Below are 18796 nucleotides of genomic sequence, written 5' to 3'. Positions count from 1 at the left end.
GATTACAGAACGCACATATGTTTTATAGTTTGAATTGGTCTGTCTCCTTCTCACTATGGATGTAGATTTGTGAACTGACTCACCTACAGCCAGAAAAAGTCCAACGTCTGGGGTGTTGCCTGTTTCTAGATTTTCCGGGCAGAACTCTTCAGCAATAGTTTTCCTCAGGTCTTTGTTTCGTGATGCATTATTGCTGTGACAGGACACTATTTTGGTGGTTTCTGTATGCAGTGCTTTACTCCTAATAGAAGAGCTGGAGTGGTGAAACGAGTTGCCCCAAGCCAGATAGATGTCCGCTGAGAATAGTTTCAGTTGCCGGTGCCTGTGTACTGTGTTCCCTCAGACATCAGGAGCAGGGGGACCTGTCATTAAAAAGACATCATTTACAAAGCTATTTGGCATTTGCGTAACAGATCCTCTTTTTTTTTTTTTTTTCTTCCCCCCAAATGGCTCCTGTGCTTCAGCTTTGCCATTTTACAGTCTCCTCTGATCTCAAGACTAATGCCGGGAGTGAGAAATTCAGATTCATTTTGAGTACCTCAGTTTGTCAATTTTGACGTACAGGGTGGTCATTTTTCTAAGGAGATTGATGTTGATGGCTTGGAGCCCCTGAACTGTGGGGAAAATAATGGGATCCTTGTCTTTTCCTTCATTACAGTGACCAAATGCTCTGTGCTGGCTGAAGAGAAAAAGCTGTCAGCAGGTGCAGTAAAGTTTGCCATGTGCCATTACAGCATCTCAGCTGGTGCTCTTAAAAGCAGTACTGTTAAGGGGCTTTAAGATGGCACAAGGAAATAGTTTAGGGAGATGGATTTTGATGCACTGTTATAAATATAATATGGTTTTCAGCACCATATTTCAAAGGAAAATGTCATGCTTTCTTCCCAGCCTTCCTGTGGTAATAGCATGTATAATAACCCTTATTTGCTAGCATTTTCCTCAAGATTCACATTTATGTGGTACCAAATGAACCAGAAAATCAATTGACTTGTGAATATCACAGCCTATCATCCATTTACACTGGCAATATATTAACTTGTTTTCCAACTGCATACTTACATTAGCAGGTTCTTGATTAGTTCTAAACCACCCATAAGCGACCTTTTCATGGTTTGCAATTCAAACCAGCGTGAAGTCCGCTCACGGATGTTGCCGTGTGGGAAGAACTGCTGATATTCTCTTCATGTAGGAAATGAGGAGAGAGAAATGTAAAGACATGAGAGCGAGGACAAAACTATCTATTGAAATATTTGTATAGACATATATATTGTATACCGTATACCATATGCCATATACCATATATATAGTGTATATATATGCAAATGCATACTATATATAGTCAGTATACAGTATGATAGTGTATATATTATAATATATTTATATTTTAATGTGAGCTCCCGGGTATTATGTGTATATATACATATATAAATATATATATGCACATGGGAACTTATACCTCAATATAAAAAGTAAATTACACTTTCCTTCCCTATATCAGTGGCTGGGATATTGCCTGGCTATAATTGCTCTTACATCAGTTAAACAAATTATTCAGTGCAGTTTACAAAAAGAATCTATTGTATTAAGTGATGTGTCTTTTTATGTGAATGTAAACTAATGCTGGAAAATTGGGAGGAAAAAATAAAAACATTTGGATTTGGAAGTAGAGAGTTTCTCAAAAAGAAACTAATTTATTCATGTAATGATGCTTTGGGCAAAACATAGAATCATAGAATGGCTTGGGTTGGAAGGGACCTTAAAGCTCATCAAGTTCCAGCCCCCCCCACAATAGGCAGGGATGCCACCCACTAGATCACATTGGCCAAGGCCCCGTCCAGCCTGGCCTTGAACGCCTCCAGGGATGGGGCATCCCCAGCTTCTCTGCACAACCTGATCCAATGCTTCATTGCACTTACAGTGAAGAATTTCTTCCTAATGTCTAATCTAAATCTATCCTCTTTTAGTTTAAAACCATTCTCCCTTGTCCTATCGTTACCTACCCAAGTAAATAGTCCTTCTCTATCCTTTTTATAAGACCCCTCTAAGTATTGAAAGCGTTACTGTCTGGCTCTGAGGAAGAGCATGAATTGTGTATCGTTACACTCGTATCATGCTGTAAGTTCACCTGTTGGGAAAGAAATTACGTTTCATAGCCAAGAAGTCTGCCTTCCAGAAGGCAATAGTTTTGCCGTGCTGTGTCAACACACACGTATTTGCTCTTGAGACCATGACCCATGTGGGCAGAGTTTCTGCAGGAGGATCTTTCACTTTCTTCAAGGCACAGAGTTTCTCTTGAGCCTGCAAACGTGCTTTTCACTCTGACAATCCTTCTGCAAAATGCACAGGCTTTCTTAGAGTCTTTCCCTGCTACCCGCTTTGGTGGTGTTCATTTGTGGTGTTAATGTAGTCAGCACTCTTAATTTCCGCCAGAGACACGGTCTCCTCTCAAGTCACATTGCTCTTTTCATGAACTCCTTTCAGCTAGTCCTCTCCATTTTGATAGCAGTGCCAGAATAGAACACAAATTTGGGGAGGTGTTGCTCAGTGCTATGCGACAGAGAAGAGCCCATCACAGCTGTGCTCTGTAATGATGCCGCTCTACATGCAGTTCATAATTTCGCTGGCCTTTTTTGCTGCCACATATCATTGAAAATTCATGTCTAATTTGCTCTTTGCTACCATCTATAAATTGCTTGTAGCATTACAGCACTTCAGATTTCCCTCCTATTGAATGTATCTTTCTCATGGATATGTGTTTTAGATTAAGATTTCATTAATATAATTAATGGCATTCATGCTAGATATTGGATTACATTGTCTGTTGTAGAAGAACAAAGTCAAAAATATAGCAAAAAATGTATTATAGCATAAAATTAGCATGTGTTTTTGAATGCAGACATGCTATTTTGATTATTTTACGTCCAAATACTGTGCTGAGTACAATAAAATATGCAGAGTCCTTTCATATTCTCAAATTTTCATTATGTTTTAAATTGAAACTTGCATTAATTATTTTTCTTTCATGTTTTCAAAGGAACTGGAAGAGCTCCGAAAGCAGGGTGAAATTATACCACAGCTAATGTCAGAATGTGAATCTGTATCTCAACAATTACAGGTACAGTTTAGCAATGAAATTAATTATCGAATAGTTGATTCATCTGTTTTCTTTCTTATAACTACATGCTTTTCTCTGCTCAGGCTTCAAGGTTTGAAGGCAAAGAGTTCCATTTTGCAAAACCAAAAAATGCTAATTCCTTGCAAAATCCACTGTGCTCTTTCCAGCACAGGAGTAAATAAATAACTCTGTTTCTTTGCGTTGCTGTTTGCACAAATTTGTTCACCCAGGTTCATGTTGCATCCATCTCCTGCCGATTCCAGGCTATTCCCCATCCTATATTTCCACTACTCCATGCTGGTGGAGCTGCCAGCAGCTGCCTGTGCTGAGCAGCACACCAAGACCCGTGGCTAATCGCTACGGTGACACCAGGGGAGGCTTTTAGGAAAGAAGCAGATGAGCATAGCTGCGTACCACCAGGGACAAAGTCCCCAGGATGCCGCATTTGCCTTCTGCATGTGTCTGCCTCATCGCAGCACCGCTGGCTGCAGCAGGGCTGGAGGTGGTCACACCCAGCGGGGCTCAGGGCTTGCCACGGCCAACACTTGTTAGAGTCGGGGCTTGCTCAAAGTGCAATAAATTAATACATGGAAGGAGGGCAGATATAAGCAGGCTCATGAACGAAATCACATCCAATCAATCGTGCCACCGCTCTAATAATCTAAGTGATGTAAAGTCAGTCAGAAGGCTACTGAGGGGTGGCAGGTGCTGCAGATGGTTTGATTCAGCGTGGTGAAGTATGATGCCTCTGGCTTTTGGGGAGAGTAGGCATGTGCCTACACTCGTGAAATGGAGAACAGGCAGGACAGCTCAGGAGCAGGAGCAAAATACAGCAAGGGAAGTGTTACTGGGCTGCCCCATAGCATGCCTGAGCTCTCGCACAGAGGCGATGCAGAACTTTAAAAAAGTACCACTAAATCCCAAAGTACTGAATAAAGCAATATTATTCCTTGGGCAGTCATTTCTAAAGCTTGTCTTTGAAGGTTAAACCGCCATAGATAATTCTGTATGTAATTGCTGGCACAGTGTCTAATTCTGCAAGTGTAGCAATGACAGAAATATATGCACACTGTGTGATTTAAATCCAGCTGAATTTTAAGATATCAACCAAATGACAAAATCTGATGCAAAGCATCTTTTCCACTTAATGTGTCCTTTCCTGCGTGGGCTTTTTTCCCCTTTAATCTGACTAGCACTTGTCAGTTGCTTCAGAGGTGCTTGTGTTAATCAGTTTGCAGAAGTTGAAGCAAACTTTTCTGATCTGGTGCCATTTGTTGCTTTACTCTGTTAAATGCTGTTCATTGTTCTTCTCCATGATTCATCTTACTGTCTTTTTTGTCTTTAAGGATGCTGAGAATAAGAACAAAGATCTTGAAGAGAAAGTCAGAACACTAAGGACAGAAGTTGAAGAGAGCAAACATAGGCAGACCAACCTTAAAACTGAATTAAAGAATTTTTTAGATGTACTAGACGGGAAAATAGATGAATTACACGATTTCCGACAAGGACTGTCTAAACTTGGGGTTGACAACTAGATGGCAATAGATTTTTGTAATCTAGCGTCTGGATGTTTGATGTTTTGTTGATCTCAAACGTGTGTTTTACGAAATATAACTAGAATGTTCCACCTGTTTGCATTATTTTTGTACATAGAGGCTGAAAATTTGCTGTGGGTTATTTTGGGTTTTTGTTTTTTGTTTGTTTGTTTGTTTGTTTTCCAAACCAATCGTGCTGCTCACTGAATTCTGTTGAGATTAGAAACTTTCTATATTGCTGCTCCGGCTTTGTGGGGTTGGGAACAGGTAGAGGGTTCTGTCTCAGGAATCTGGAACTAGATCTACCTTAAAATGAATATGCAGTTAGTTGTTGCAGGGAAATTTATATCTTTCTTAAGGGCTGTTGCAACCATAGAAACAGAAAACAAGTCTTTTTCTTGTCCGGACTATCAGCGCTCCTAGCAACATACACTTTTATTCCTTGGCGGAGCAAAGAGAAGATTAGATGGAGCTCCTGCATTTTGTAAATCAACCTGGTAAAATGCGCCTGTGATGAGCTGCAGTCAAGTGAATCACTTCACACGCATGCCAGTATCTTTAGGGACCATGTCAATCAGGCCTGATTCGCAGAAAAAATCCGGAGGATTTCATATAACCTTCAATTCAGGTAGCATGTGCTTGCCTGGGTCCACGCAAAGTTAACAGTGTAGAAATGAATTCCAGCTCTTACTTCAAGCCAAGCATCTTAACTGGTAGGAGAGAACAGCTTCCCTTGCTTAGCAAGATCATCTCTCTTTGGCCCTCAGTTTTGAACCTGTATAGTTCAGCCACTCTGTGTATCTGAAAAATGCACACCTGTGTCTTGGGACCAGATATTTATTTTGGAAGGAGTCGTACTGCTGCTTTGTATGCAGGGCACATGCACCTCTGTGCACCTTGATCACTGCTGTTCAGCTTCCACAGTGGCAGATCAGGAGACATTGATGTGAAAAGCGTCGTAAAGTTGGTAGGAAGGGTGTTACTCAGAAACAGCTTCCTGCTCAGGAGACTTGCAGGTAATGACTGCATGAAACCCAAAGTCTTTCTTTCCTATGATTTCTGCACTCCCCCCTCAGGGGAAAGGGGGTGGGTGTTAGTCACAAAGTTAGACTGTCAAAAAAAAAAAAAAAAAACAAAGGCAGAAAGGGTTGTAGTCTCTCACTGATTATTCAGCAGCTCTAAATACATTTTGAGTAATGCAAGGTCGTACATCAGGTTCCAGCAAGAAGGACAGTCTCTGCATCACCAACTGATGTACAGAGGACCAGGGAGGAGAATTCAGCCTAAGTTTTGCTTTTATCCCTAGGACTGCCGTCACTTTCTTTCTTTTCTTTCTCTGTATGCTTGTTTGAGATTCTGTTTACACAGCATCTGAATTCATTCAGGACAGAACTTCTGTTTAGGGGATATTATTTATTTATATCAGGTGAAAGCTTGGTTAAGCATCTGGTTAGTGCATTCCAGCAGTGACTCATATAAAATCCCCATGCCATGCTGTTTGCATATTGTTTTTAGGTTTTTTTTGTTTGTTTGTTTTTGTTTGTTTTTTATTCTCAGCACATCTCTATTTTAAAAGTGACCTTTAAAAGACATGTGGGTTATACATGAAACATGTATTGAATAATTTTTGCACATGGGCATATAACCCACATGCTGGAGATAGGTTCTGTTTGCAATTGTCCCTTGAATTTTCATTTCACCTGTTACTGTTGTGTTATCATCATTGCCTGTTGTTTAGACTGGAGTTTTTTGTATTTTTGCTTTTAATCCTTTTAAACAACAGATGTGAAGCTAGGACCTTTTACAACCAGTATGACCATTTAAGTCTCTTAAAAAAAATGCTGTAGGCTGTTGATACTTAAAAATAAAAATAAAAATCAGGTACATAGCACGTAGGAGTGTGAAAATTAGACTTTGCCAGCGTGGAATATTCAACAGTTGCATAATGCGGGGTTAGATCAGACTTCTCAAAACTGAAAATGACGTCAGAAACTGTGTGTGGTTGTGAGCAAGCAATCTCCGTTTTTAGTCTTCTTATTTGATAGCAAGTCAGACAGACTCGATCATGTAACAGGCAGCTCGTCCCGCTTCTCCTCTCCTCCCCTGCTGCTGTAGAGCTCCCTTGCGCAGCCGGTGCCTGCGTCAGCTGGGAGCCAGGAGACAGCCCCGTGAAGAGCTGCAAGCAACGCAGGTGGTCGGGGCCTCCCGTCACAGCGCTCATTGCTTTCGCATGGAGGACCCTGCTCCATCTTTTGCTTCCTTTTTGCCGTTGAGTGATCTTAGGGTTTTTGCTCTGGTTTTAATATAAAATACACTTTTTCAATGTCAGTCTGGTTAGAGGGGTGCAAAAGACCCTGTGAAAAAGCTATTTTATTGAGGTTAATCCAGATTCTTTTGTTTTTCTAGCTTTAGTCAGGTCTATCCCAGATTCAGTTCATTAGGAATGTGTTAATCCACTCTTAAATTGCAGGAAAAGTGTTTCTATGGGATTGCGTCAATCTAATAGATCAGGTTTAATACCAGCATGTTAAACCAGTGCATAGCTGTGACATGGGCAATTATTTTTGGCTGCTTCATGCTCACTAGAGGAACGATAAGGGATGACCTTCCAGGAATCCCTGGGCTGCCTCTCCTAGTCTGACCCCAAATGTCTGCTCTCTGTATCTGCTCTTGCTGTGATGTTGAGCTGTCAGGAATGCCTCTGCACAGCTGTATGATGTGGGAAACTCCAAGCATGTTTCCATCCTCCAAGCACCCAAGGTCTTGCTATAATCATCCCCTTTCTCTCTTTTTCCTTCCCAACCGCAGGAAGTTGAGAGCTTCTATGTATAACCCCTTTACAATCTCCCCGAAGCTCTGTATTTTTAACCTTTCCCTCTCTTCCATTCTATTTTTCCTCTTCTAAGTACAAAAGCACAGTGGCGGGGCATGCGCCAGCTGCAGCTCCTCTCTCCAGCCCCTGCCCCAGGGCTGGAAGCCCATTGATCCCACTGTGTGGGAAATGGGGGTACAAAACACCATTCCTTCCTAGAAGCTCTGTGAAGGTCTGGCAGCAACCCCCTTGTGCCAAACTGTGAGCCCCAGGTGGTTCCTTGGGACTTGTCCTGGCATCAAAATGCCTCCCGTCCCCCGGCAGCATCCTGCAGGCATGGCTATGGCTGTGCAGGAGGAGTTCCCCCAACCCACAAATGTCTCCGAAATGGCCTCAGATGCTGCCAACAGCTGCTCATCTCCCCTACCCAGTACAGAGCTTGTTTCTGTTCATTACTGCAACTCTGCAGCACTGTGCAAACCCAGATTTCCCCATGCCATCACTGATGAAGAAGGTTAGCTCTACTTCCATCGAGCCTAAGCGGAGGTCTCTTTATGCGAGGCTGAAGCTCACCTTGAGCAACCCTGGATTCACCTTCCAGACGCAGGTTTCTCCCTCCGAGTGGTTTTTGGCAGGATATCTCCTACCTCAGCTGCACGGTTGTCGTTGGCAAAAGCCTTGTGCGTGGCACACCGAGCGCCAGCGCCGCCGCCGCACCGCTGCCCGCCAGCTGTGTCCTGCCCTGGTGGCACCCACAGGCTGGTGGCTCGGGGAGCAAACATCCGTGCTGACCTCTTTGGACACCCGGTTAGAGAGTGTCTGTCTGTCTTCTGTGTTTTCCAGTGAGATATTCCTTTGACCTGGTGTTAGAGCTGCTGAATAATGTTGTGTTTTGTTCTTTTTCTCTCAGTTCTGTGGCCAAAATAAGGGATAAACTAAACAGTTCTACTAAAAACTTCAAAATGTTCAGCGACAGAAAAACACCTTGAGATAATTGCTGTCAAGGGGAATAAACTGCTTCATCAAATGCTAAATAACGTATTTAGCATTTTGGAAGATGACCTTAGCCGAATCATTGGAATAAATTATTTCAAAACAAAAAAAAAAATTAAAACCTTGTTTCACACACCAAAATAAAACAGTTTGACCTTTTGCTTTTTTCCTATTTGACTGAATCTTTATTTGCTGAATTTGAGTCAAATTCACAATTAGTTTTTTTTTTTGCCCTAAAAGTGCATTTTCAGCAAAGTCAATACTTTTCAGTGTTTTTCTGTCTGGGTCTAATTGGCATCTCTTTTACTAAGTGAACTAAGTGCAAGAAAACCATAGTTTTTGTAAGTAATTCAGTGCCTCCTCACGCTTTGTGTATCTGACCTTTCAAAGTACACTCTTCTTTTCAAATGGTTTTACACTAGGTGTGCAGCAAACACATGCTATTTAGGCAATACCTTTTTTTAATACAAACATCTGATTTTATTTTTAGTGAGAAACGTAGTGTGAACTTTTTTTAAAGCAGCTCGATGAACTGAAGAGAGCCAGGAGGGTTTCTGCTATCCATGACATCCCGTCATCACTTCCAAAGCACCACGTCCCCTCCAAGCCAGGCACAAACTGTCCCTGTGCTTTGTCACTCTTCTGTCACAACATTTAATTTTTTCCCTGAGTGTTCGCTTTCTCCCCATGGCTGCCTTATTCATTTCTGGTCACCTCTGACTGCTCCCCAGCCAACAGAGGACAAGTCCCCATCTCTGCCACTGCCATGACCTGGAGCGTGTCCTTAGGCTCTTCCAAACACAGCCCTTCAAAGGCATAATGGCTTCTAACAAATACAGCATTGTCTTCCTTAGCCTATGGGTTAACCAAGATAACGTCACCGTCAGGGTGAGGCGCCCCATTCATCTCAGTGCGTTACAGAGGCTGAATCCAAAGGAAAGAGGTGTAAGTTGCTTAGGCAGCAGCTGAGTTTGCTGATGGTTTTATCAGAGCTTCAGTGAAGGACGTGCTCCATCCGCAGCCCCAGACTGTCTAGGTGTAGGATGGCCACTGCCGAGCAGTCGGCCCCTCCCGCTTTGTCCGGGAAGTTCTGGGCTTGTGAAGCCTGAAAATATCAAAAAGTCTTCAGCATATCAGAAACATTGCGATGCGGGGAATGAGAGGCGAACACCCACCCACAGCCGAGCAGCACGAGAGCCTAGCAGGACCGATCAAACAGTGCTGGCTTACACTCAGAAACTTTCCATCAAGCACACGAAGAGCTGTTGTTGTCCCATGGGGGCTCTGCAGTGGGACGTTGAGAGAGGCAGGGAGGCAGGTTCAGCCCTGGGGGAGCATCTTGTGGTGGTGGGCACGGTTTAGCAGCTGTAAGACACAGAGCTACCCTACGGTCACACTTCTTCCCATGACTTATGCTCACCACACAGCTATGTGTCAGGCAAAGCAATACGTAGGCACACGGTGTTCAATCCAGAAGCAGGTCCAAGCGGAGAGTCACGAGACCTGTGGGCTGACCCACACAGGTGGCTGGGATGACACACACGCAGTCCTGAGGAGCTCTCAGTGCTTTCTACTGATTTTTAGAAGATAAACTTGACCGTTCTGTGAAGTCTGCTTGTCTTAAATAATGTTCTCTATGGTAAACAGTAAGACACCTGAAGTGAAACACACAGTCAGGAGATTAATGGTAAACGTGACGTGCTTCCAAAAGGAGGCTTCTCCTGCAGGCTGCAGGGCAGAGCTGGTCCTGGCCGGGGGCTTTGCTTGGGGTATTCCGGGATGTCTCACAGTTTGACTTTCTGCTGTGTTTTGTGTTTGCTCTTCTCTCTCTCTTTTTTTTTTTTTTTTTAAACAGACAGCCTAAACTCAGTCTTCAAATGAAGGTGCCTATACCTCCAAAAAGTTTTATATGCATATTTTGAAATAGATCACTTTTTCCTTTCTGTTCATTTAGTTACCTGATAATAATGGCACATACAAAGACAGGCACTTGAGAAAAATCTATCTGCTATTGTATTTTTGTTGAACACTGGTCAGCAATAATTATTTTAGCCATATACTAGCTAAAAAAGACTGATAATGCAAGTTTTGTGAACTAAGCTTGTAAGTTTGCAGTACATTGATAAACCTGGGTGTGTGAAAAGGGAGTTATGCTCAATAAAAGAGTATTTTGCAGCATTTAGATGTTTTCATTTAATTGCCTAATAGTGATCATGAACATAATATTCTGTAAAACTCATCATGAAGAACAAACAAAGCACATCGATTTTAACATAAATATATCCCTTGTAGTTGAAAGTTCTGGGAATGTTTTAGTGTGGTCTGCTATACCAAAATATTTAGATTATTATGAGATTTTAGTACTGAAGATAAACATACACCCTGTTTTTACTGTTTCAAGTAAAGTTTAGTGAATGACTGACAATTTGTTGATATACAACTGTGGGAAAACACTGCAGTGCTCTAAATGTACATTTTTCTTTGGTTTTGTTATATTTAGTATATGGTTTAATGAAAACTGAAGTGTTTACTACAGTTGGATCATTGTAAAAACATCTCTTACCTCGTCATTTTGTCTGCTGTGAAAAAGTACTTTCCTCCTATTATTTTTTCTCAAATTGGCCATGGACAGTCATTGTTAACATTTAGACTCCTAGTAGCAGTAAATGCTGGGTTTTATATATATAAAAGAAAAACTTGATTTTTTTCTTTATGAACTTATTATACAACTTTGTGATTTTTATCTGATTTTATTGTAACATAAAGTTGTTTTATGTAAAAATATATAGTTTAAGTAAAATCTCTTGTCTCGCTGTCTTCATTGACTTCAGAAAATGAACGTCCTTTCCCTGAAGTGTATCAGGTGGTTGTGACGCTGAACTCAAGGTAATCCTGTTATTTAATAAGAAGAATGTGATTTTGATCTATACATATGCTATAGTGCCTTAGATACACCCTCTTTAAAACCTTTTTTCCATGAGGTGGCGCTTAAAAGCCTTTGTCCTCTTTCACTTCTTTCAAACTGTTAGCACATCCAGGGCTGGACAGGTACATGCATGCTACACTGGAAAAGTAGTTTCTAGAAATACTGTGGCATGGAATTTGGGACTTAGTGCGTGCTGAGAAAGGTCTATCAGTAGAAGAAGTCTTTTTGTCACCGTTTTTGGAGGATGCTCAGGACCGAGCATACCCCAAGCCCCATGGGAGTCCCGTAACAGATGAAGCAGCCGCAGGGGCAGCCAGAGCTACTCTGGCATTTTCTTTGGAGGGACTAATAGGACTCAGAATTAACTCTTTGCTTTGAAATTAGGGGTGTTTTGACATCAATCATCTTCTCCATCAGCATCCAGAGGTTAACAAGAGCCCTCTCAGAGGAGTTTTTCCAAGGTCCCCACTGGTGTCTGCTGACACAGTCCTTGTTCAACAGCCCATCCCTGGGGAGAGGGTAACACTGCAGTGCAGCTATGTACATAAACATGCTCTCAGCATCGTTGTATTCATTGTATGGAAACGGTGTTTGCTGTCTTGGCATCAGCCCAGGCTTTCCCAAAGGAATTTAAAAGGCTTGAAGAATGTTAAATGGATAAGGCTCATTGCGCCTTTGTTACTCTGGGTTACAAGGTTGCAAATGTCAGGCTTGGGGTGAGCAAGAAGCACATCTGCCCCTGACCTTTCACCAAAGCTCTTCTACAAGGAGCCATCAATAGCTCTGACAAGCAGCTCAGCAAACTTGAGCAGTCTATGAGCTCTGAAAGCAGCTTATGTGTGCTGCGGTAGAATGCAAGTGGTCAGCGGGAAAGGCTGCTCCTCGCTGGCTGCTTGGCGTGCAGGTGATGAACGCTTCCAACAGAAACAGCCAGGCCGGAGAGCCGTCAGGGAAATCAGCTGCTGCGTGCCGATAATCCCTTCATTTTCACTTTTGACTGGATTCGTATCAGAAAGCTTGGAGAGCCTCCAAAATGGGGTTTGTACCTCTCAAGTTATTCATTAAACAGGTTTTTGCCTAGCTATGTGGTATCGAGCTGTGATATGCCACCTTGGGATTTCTGATGAAAATACGAGTGAAGGTGAGATGAAGTTTTGGTGTAATGTTTGACACATCAGCAGATGAATGACTTAGTAATACGTGCTCCTGGTATTCACTGCGCGCTCCCTGTATTCATTCAGCAACACAGGAAAAGCTTAAACTCTAACATCTTTCCTTTCAGAGGGAAAAACCACCACACCACCACCGGGAAGTGCTGTATAAAGGCAGTGTGTGTGGGGCAAGACCGCCAGGCAGGAGCAGGCTTGTACTCTGTGTGCCACATGTAACTGGTGACAGAGCTGGACTTACACAAAATCCCACGTTACCCTGTCCAAACACTTTTCATCTGCCACACTTTTCATCTAAAGGTATGCCTGCACCGAACAAGGGCAGGGAACCCAAGGTGTTAATTACCTGTTGTTCTCATCACTGTTTCCAGACTTCAGAGGAGACCTGGGTGTTGCTCACGCACAAATCCCATCCTTCTCACTGCCTTTCTGAACATCCTGTGGATCCTGCACACTTCCCTGCAGTAGAGACCCTCTGTCAGTTTATAAGTAGCGAAATGTCTGCATTTTCATCTATTTCTTTTTATCTCCTAAGTAGTGTCCAAAAGCTAGTAAATCATTTTAAAGATTATAAATATCCTTTACCTAATCAGCATTGCTAACCAGAGCAGAACAGCACACCAGTGAGCCTAACGTGGAACAGGCCAGCCTTGTCCTGTGAACAATTGCAATGTGTGTGTGAGATATCAATGTATAGCAGCAACGGCTGGAGAGGTAAAGCCAGGCAGTGAACGCAGCTCTGGCCCTGCCCTGCAGCTGTGCTTCAGCCACTGCACTGCCTGGAGCAAAGCCTAACCACCCCTTACAAACAGCAGAAACTACCCTACCGGGGGCCCTGCCAGATCTGATTGCAGTTGGCAGCACTGAAGGCGGCAATCCAGCCTCAGAAATGAGCTCTGTAAAGGCCAGGTGGGCAACCTGGAACGCCTTCTGATGGCGTTACCTGACACGCATCACAGCAGCGTGGCCATGTAGCTGTCCCACGTCCTGGCCTACAAAGGTCTGAGGGCTGGTGAATTTTAAGAGCTTGGTTAACCTTTACAAGGCAAACACCTCCAAGCTTATTGCAATCACGCATGGCTGGGAACATCTGCCAGACCGTCGCAGCTGAGTGGTACTTAACTCGCACCTCTGCCTGCGAATCCTTCAAAGCCCAATCTCCTTGCTAGCTCCCCTTCAGGTCTCAACACCTTCCTTTGAAATCAAATACATTTCAATACCTTGTCAGAACAGCTCAATCTATCTAGAAGCGCTGTCTGACATGATCTCTAGATGGAAAGCTGTTGACTTTCATTTGGGGTGAAAATAAGAAATCCTTGTTGCCGCTCGGTTATATTAGTGACAATTTGGGGCCCAGCCTCTTTAAGGCCCCATATGCACAGGAGCAGCAGCTAAAAACATTTTTCTGAGTCAATCCAGCCTGAACGGAGCTTTGGGGCCAACTAGGTTGCAATGCACAAGGCCTCTTTTAACAAATGCATGTTCTCGTGCGCGTGTGGACCAGCATCACCGCGCCAGTCGGCACACCGACCTCCTCCCCTGTTGGGACGGACACCACAGTCTGCACAAGGGCTTACATGCCCTGAACAACATTTTGTGACAGTGGTCTGCATCTAATTATTCACATTTATGAGCAGATGTATTCATCATTACATGAAGGACATTGATTTGAGTATTTTTTTTTCCTTTAATGTGCTCTTCACTCCTTAGTACTGGCAGTCTGCAAAAAAAAAGAAGTCTGTGTCTTGTTGTAATCAAGAGAGATCAAGCTCTTGCTTTTCTCCCAAGTTTCCATCATTGAATATGATTTGTTGCATATGCTTTGGATTGTGTTTAATGTATGCTGGCTGGAGGGAATTCAGACATACAGGGAATTACAAATAACACCCGGACAAGCAACCTTTTTGCATTATCATGTCATACTGAATTGTATCAGTTTTCAAAGCAATTTATTTTCAGGCTTTTGCCATTTATTTCATTGCTGCCATTAGCAACGGCTTTCATTTTTCGGCAAGTGCAGGTTTGCATTGTTCATTAGCCTGGCAATGAATGATGCCAAATGAGATCCTGGAGTTTCATGAAGAAAGAACCCAAGAAAGAAATTATTTATGTTGTTCAAATCCTGCTTATATACAGCAGTGCTGGGTGCATTTATAGAGATAATCCCTGGCTCTGAAACCTGGGAAAATGCAGTGATTCACTTCCTCCTTACGGTGCAGAGGTCCCATGGTCATCAGCACAGTCATTGCAGTGGGAGGGGAATAGCTTCAGGACAGTGCTGAGACACACACACAAATGCTGTTTAAAAAAAATAAAAAAGAGGCAGTGACACATTGCACAGCAGCATTGCTCTTCTCCATTAAATTGAGATTTTGTATGCCTTGTTGGTACAAACGGAAGATGAGGGGGGTCCAGGGTCCTGGCCCCTCCGTCAGGTGGGATGTCCCCACCTTAGGGAAGCACAGCTTCAGCTTTCCTGTTTTTGTATCTCACAGGTGGGAACTGGAGACCTGCCAAGGTTTTGAACAAATGCTGGACAGCTTTCTTCAGAAGCAGATATAGATGCTGTTATAAATTTGATTTTTCGGTCATTTTGGGATACAACCAGCATTGCTGATCAGGTCTCCTCTTTCAAAAAGAAACGTAAATGCATGGATAAAGTATTACTGACGTACAAGTCCCTGTTTTTTGTATTTGATAAAAACGTGAAGGTGAAGGGAGTGTTACGTGTGTAAACAGATAACACTGAGCATGAGATCCCCAGGGGATGCAGGATGCTGCCATGCTTCATGCCCCAGCTGTGCTTTCCAGTCTCTTTTTGCTGTTTCCTTCTGGCTCACGATGTGGCCAAGCAGATGACAAACACCCCCCCTCCTCAATGGTGAGTGTTTCTTCATAGGTGAGGCCAGCAGAGGAGGCATGTGTTGAGGGGTTTCTCTAGACGTCTGGTTCTCCTCTGGTCCAGATGTCTCTTTACCCAGCTGAAGGTTAATTATAGCTGTACAGATGACTGCAACCCTGCCAGAAAGCCACTCACATCGCCATGGGAAACAGTGCTGGCAGCGATCCTGCAGGGACAGAGGCTGGTCCGGTGAGGCAGGTGCCCTCACAGGGCAGGCAGCGGCCTTGTCCCCAAGAGTCCCCACGATCTGATTCCCACAGCGTTTACCTGTGAAAAGCACTCCTTTGGGCACAGCAGACAGAATGTACCTCTGCTTTTCCCCTCTGTGTGCCCGGCTGCAGACTTGTGTGTTCGTGCACACTTCTCAGCATATTTATTCTGAAGTACTTGGCCTGACGGCTCCGGAGGAGGGGACGGCAGCAGAGTTTCCGTGTAGGCTAGGGGACATGTAGGCGCTCGATCCCTTTTTGCCGTCACCGCTGCTTAGCAGGAAGAGACCGTGGGACGGGCAGTGACTCACTTGCTGATGAATATCGATTCGAGCATCTTTCCTGGAGCAGGACAGATCTGCTTCGTCACCCCAGCACCTGTAGTGCCCACTGCTGAAGGGCCAGGACCCCGTCACTGGTCCTGGTGCTCCCAAACCCGCCTCTGTGGGAGGCGGATGGAAGCTGGGACGGAGTGGGGGGGGTGGCTGCTGGTTCTGAGCTAGCCTGTGCTTTTGAACAGACATCTATAGGGTGGTGTTCAGAGGAAGGCAGGACATATTGCCCTGGGACAGAGGGCATTTGCAAGTGTTGTTATGACATTAAGAGTGACTAACTGAATCAAACTGGGATCAGACCAGTCTCCTGGTAGGATGCTGAGTGCGTTTTCCCAGCTGCAGCCCAGCCGGGAGGGAGGGGATGGTGGAAATCTGCACTTCCCTGGTTTCAGGATAATGAGCTGTTCACCATCAAAACAAAAGCCATGCAAGAGCATTTCCCCACACTCCACATCCTTTGGCTATCAGCAGGGCAGCTCTGTGTTTTGCTGTGGCTCGCTGCTCCCTTTTCCATTGGGATGCACTTGTTCAGGGCTGGCTGTGCTCACCTGCAGCCCTCTGCCCAGGAGGCTGTTTTTTGCCCATGTCCTCTGCTCTTTGCTGGAGATGTAATGGTCCCTGGGAGGTGCCATCACCCCCAGCCAAGGGCTGAAGCCAGAGGATGAAGCCCCAAAACTGTGGCAGATAAACCTGGAGGATTTGCCTGGGAGATGATCAGAGGGGAGCTTGAGAAGGGGCTGGGGAACTGGGGCAGGAGGGGGTGTCCGATGGAAAATAAGCAAGGGTAGATTGTGGTTAAATATATTTTCTGAGCACTTAGTGAATTGTTTTTAATGCTAGAGCAATGGCTTGCTAAGGATGGCTTGTTTTACACAGCATTTTCACTAGTAGCTGAGCTGTTAATGTCACTGCTACCTGAGCAGATTTAATTCTGCTGCTTCTTGCTTTCAGCTTAGCATGACATGCTGAGAATGAAAATCACACGCTTTTTCACCAGGAAAAAAAAATGCCATGTTCTGGAGCAGCTTCCAGTGTGTGCTCCCTCCACAGGGATTCGGTCACATATTGTTCTGAGCTGCTTCCACTGCCAGGCTCTGCCGTGGCATTTATTAAAAGATGCCTTCAATACCATTCACCTTTTATCATCGCTGTGGATTTAATTGAAATGATGCATTCCTCTTTCTCACAATACCACGTTATTATGGCATGCAGTGTGCAACTGTTCTCTCTGATGCAAACAGGAAGTTTGGGGATTAAAAATGCTTTTCAGTTGAAAGCATGCGTAACCTCAAATCTCATTTTTCTCAAAGGGTGCACACTTATCTACCCACCTCTTCCCTGTAAAAAAGGACAGCAGCAAGAAGCATTTTTCATCTTTTTGTTTTCCTAATGAATGCTTTCATACTGATCAGCTTTGTTCTTCTTGCTCCAGGTGTCCTGACATACATCTGCATTTTCTCATTTTAAGGGATAAAAGAAGTGACTGGAAGTGGGCGAAGGGGTTTCTGGGGCATGAGGGGCAGCAGGAGACCAGCAGCAGCAGCACCAGCAACGGGATTTCGGCCTTTGTCCAGCTGTTTTAACAAGAAGGCAGAGAAAGGCAAGTGGCTGCAGCTGTCAGGCACAGTATGGCCCTCTTGTTCTGCCTGCAGTGATGATCAGTCTTAAAACAGGCTAAAGAAGCAGGTAAATTCAACAACCACACCCTGTCGGATCCATCCATAAGGCAGTGAAGCCTTGGAGATGCCCAGTTATGGGTTGGAGAAGTGACACCGAGCCGGCAGACATTGCTCGATACCATCAACCCGGCTGCAGGCCCCGGGCCATTCAGAGCCATGGGGGCATGGGCACACAGGCTGCTCCCCGGCCTCTGCCAGCAGCACAGCTTAGAAATCAGCTGCGGGAAGGAGGAGCGCATGGTCTGAATGGGGAGAGTCCTTGGGGGTCTTTAACATTGGGTGAAGCACATTACATACATCAGTATCAATTGCCAAATGGTATTAAATGAATCCAAGGAGGCTCTTTGAGCTGAGACTACATGCACAAACTAAGTGACATCCTTCCTTAAGACCCCATTAGATCAGCCTCTGGATCACTTCGGGGTGTCCACATTCAGCCCTGACTCACCTAATGCAGTATCATTTTGCAGAAGAGTCCGTACCCAGCCCGAGAATCAGCCCTGTGTGCTGCCGGGGGCTTCTTCACAGAGGAGCTTCGTGAGGAGGAGCTTCGGAGGCGCTGGGTGCCGGCTGCGTGCGATCCTGCTCGTGCTGCGATCAAAGCGCTAGCTGTCAAAGGGAAACTCTCTCCATCAGACCAAATAGTCTTTGAATATATTAACTTTAAACCTCCCTAAAAATACCGCCAGCAGCTGCCTGGCCTGCCTATGTCTAGTTTGAGAGCTCACAAGCTGCCGGGACACTGACTGATTTGTAGGAACCAATTCTTTGCCTCCTTGCTGGGCTACAGCAGTTCTGTGCGCTATTAACCCTTTAAAGCCAGACAGCTGCATTTCTCAGGTTTAACAGATGGTCAGGGCAGACTATTCCCACTGAGAGGGTCCATTTACTAGCCCCGGAGGAGATGCTTTAAGAAAGGTATTACATTTCAAGAGCTGTCACAGCAGTTCTGAAGATTAATATTAATCCTGTCTGGCAGAGCAGCCCGTCACAGAGCCAAGCAGCCACCCCACTTTCTCCACTTTTTTGTCCCTGCATGGTGCAAATAGCCCGGTGCTAGCAGCACGGTACACATCACAGTCACAGAGAGCCAGAAGATAAATCTGAAAGTACTTCAGTAA

At 44.4% G+C, this 18796-nt stretch overlaps 1 protein-coding gene and 1 long non-coding RNA gene across 2 annotated transcripts in view; one reads left to right on the top strand and one right to left on the bottom strand.

Annotated features, from left to right (window-relative positions):
* HOMER2 (homer scaffold protein 2) overlaps nt 1-4742 on the top strand; it is a 54856-nt gene extending 50114 nt beyond the window's left edge. The window contains exons 8-9 of the mRNA XM_080607726.1: nt 3035-3115; nt 4462-4742. Of these exons, the coding sequence (XP_080463852.1) occupies nt 3035-3115; nt 4462-4650 (270 nt within the window). The 3' untranslated portion in view covers nt 4651-4742. The remainder of the gene's footprint in view (nt 1-3034; nt 3116-4461) is intronic.
* Nucleotides 2-18298, bottom strand: LOC308201020. Its single transcript, XR_013956000.1, has 3 exons — nt 18124-18298; nt 12897-13009; nt 2-1179 (listed from the first exon to the last, which is right to left on the bottom strand). It is a non-coding gene; the product is annotated as an uncharacterized lncRNA (long non-coding RNA).
* Nucleotides 18299-18796: the final 498 nt, after the last annotated feature.

This window comes from Anser brachyrhynchus (genome assembly GCF_964034855.1).
Source record: "Anser brachyrhynchus genome assembly, chromosome: 11".
NCBI lineage: Eukaryota > Metazoa > Chordata > Aves > Anseriformes > Anatidae > Anser > Anser brachyrhynchus.
Note: the sequence above shows the minus strand (reverse complement) of the source record. Positions and strands in the feature narration are given on the sequence as shown.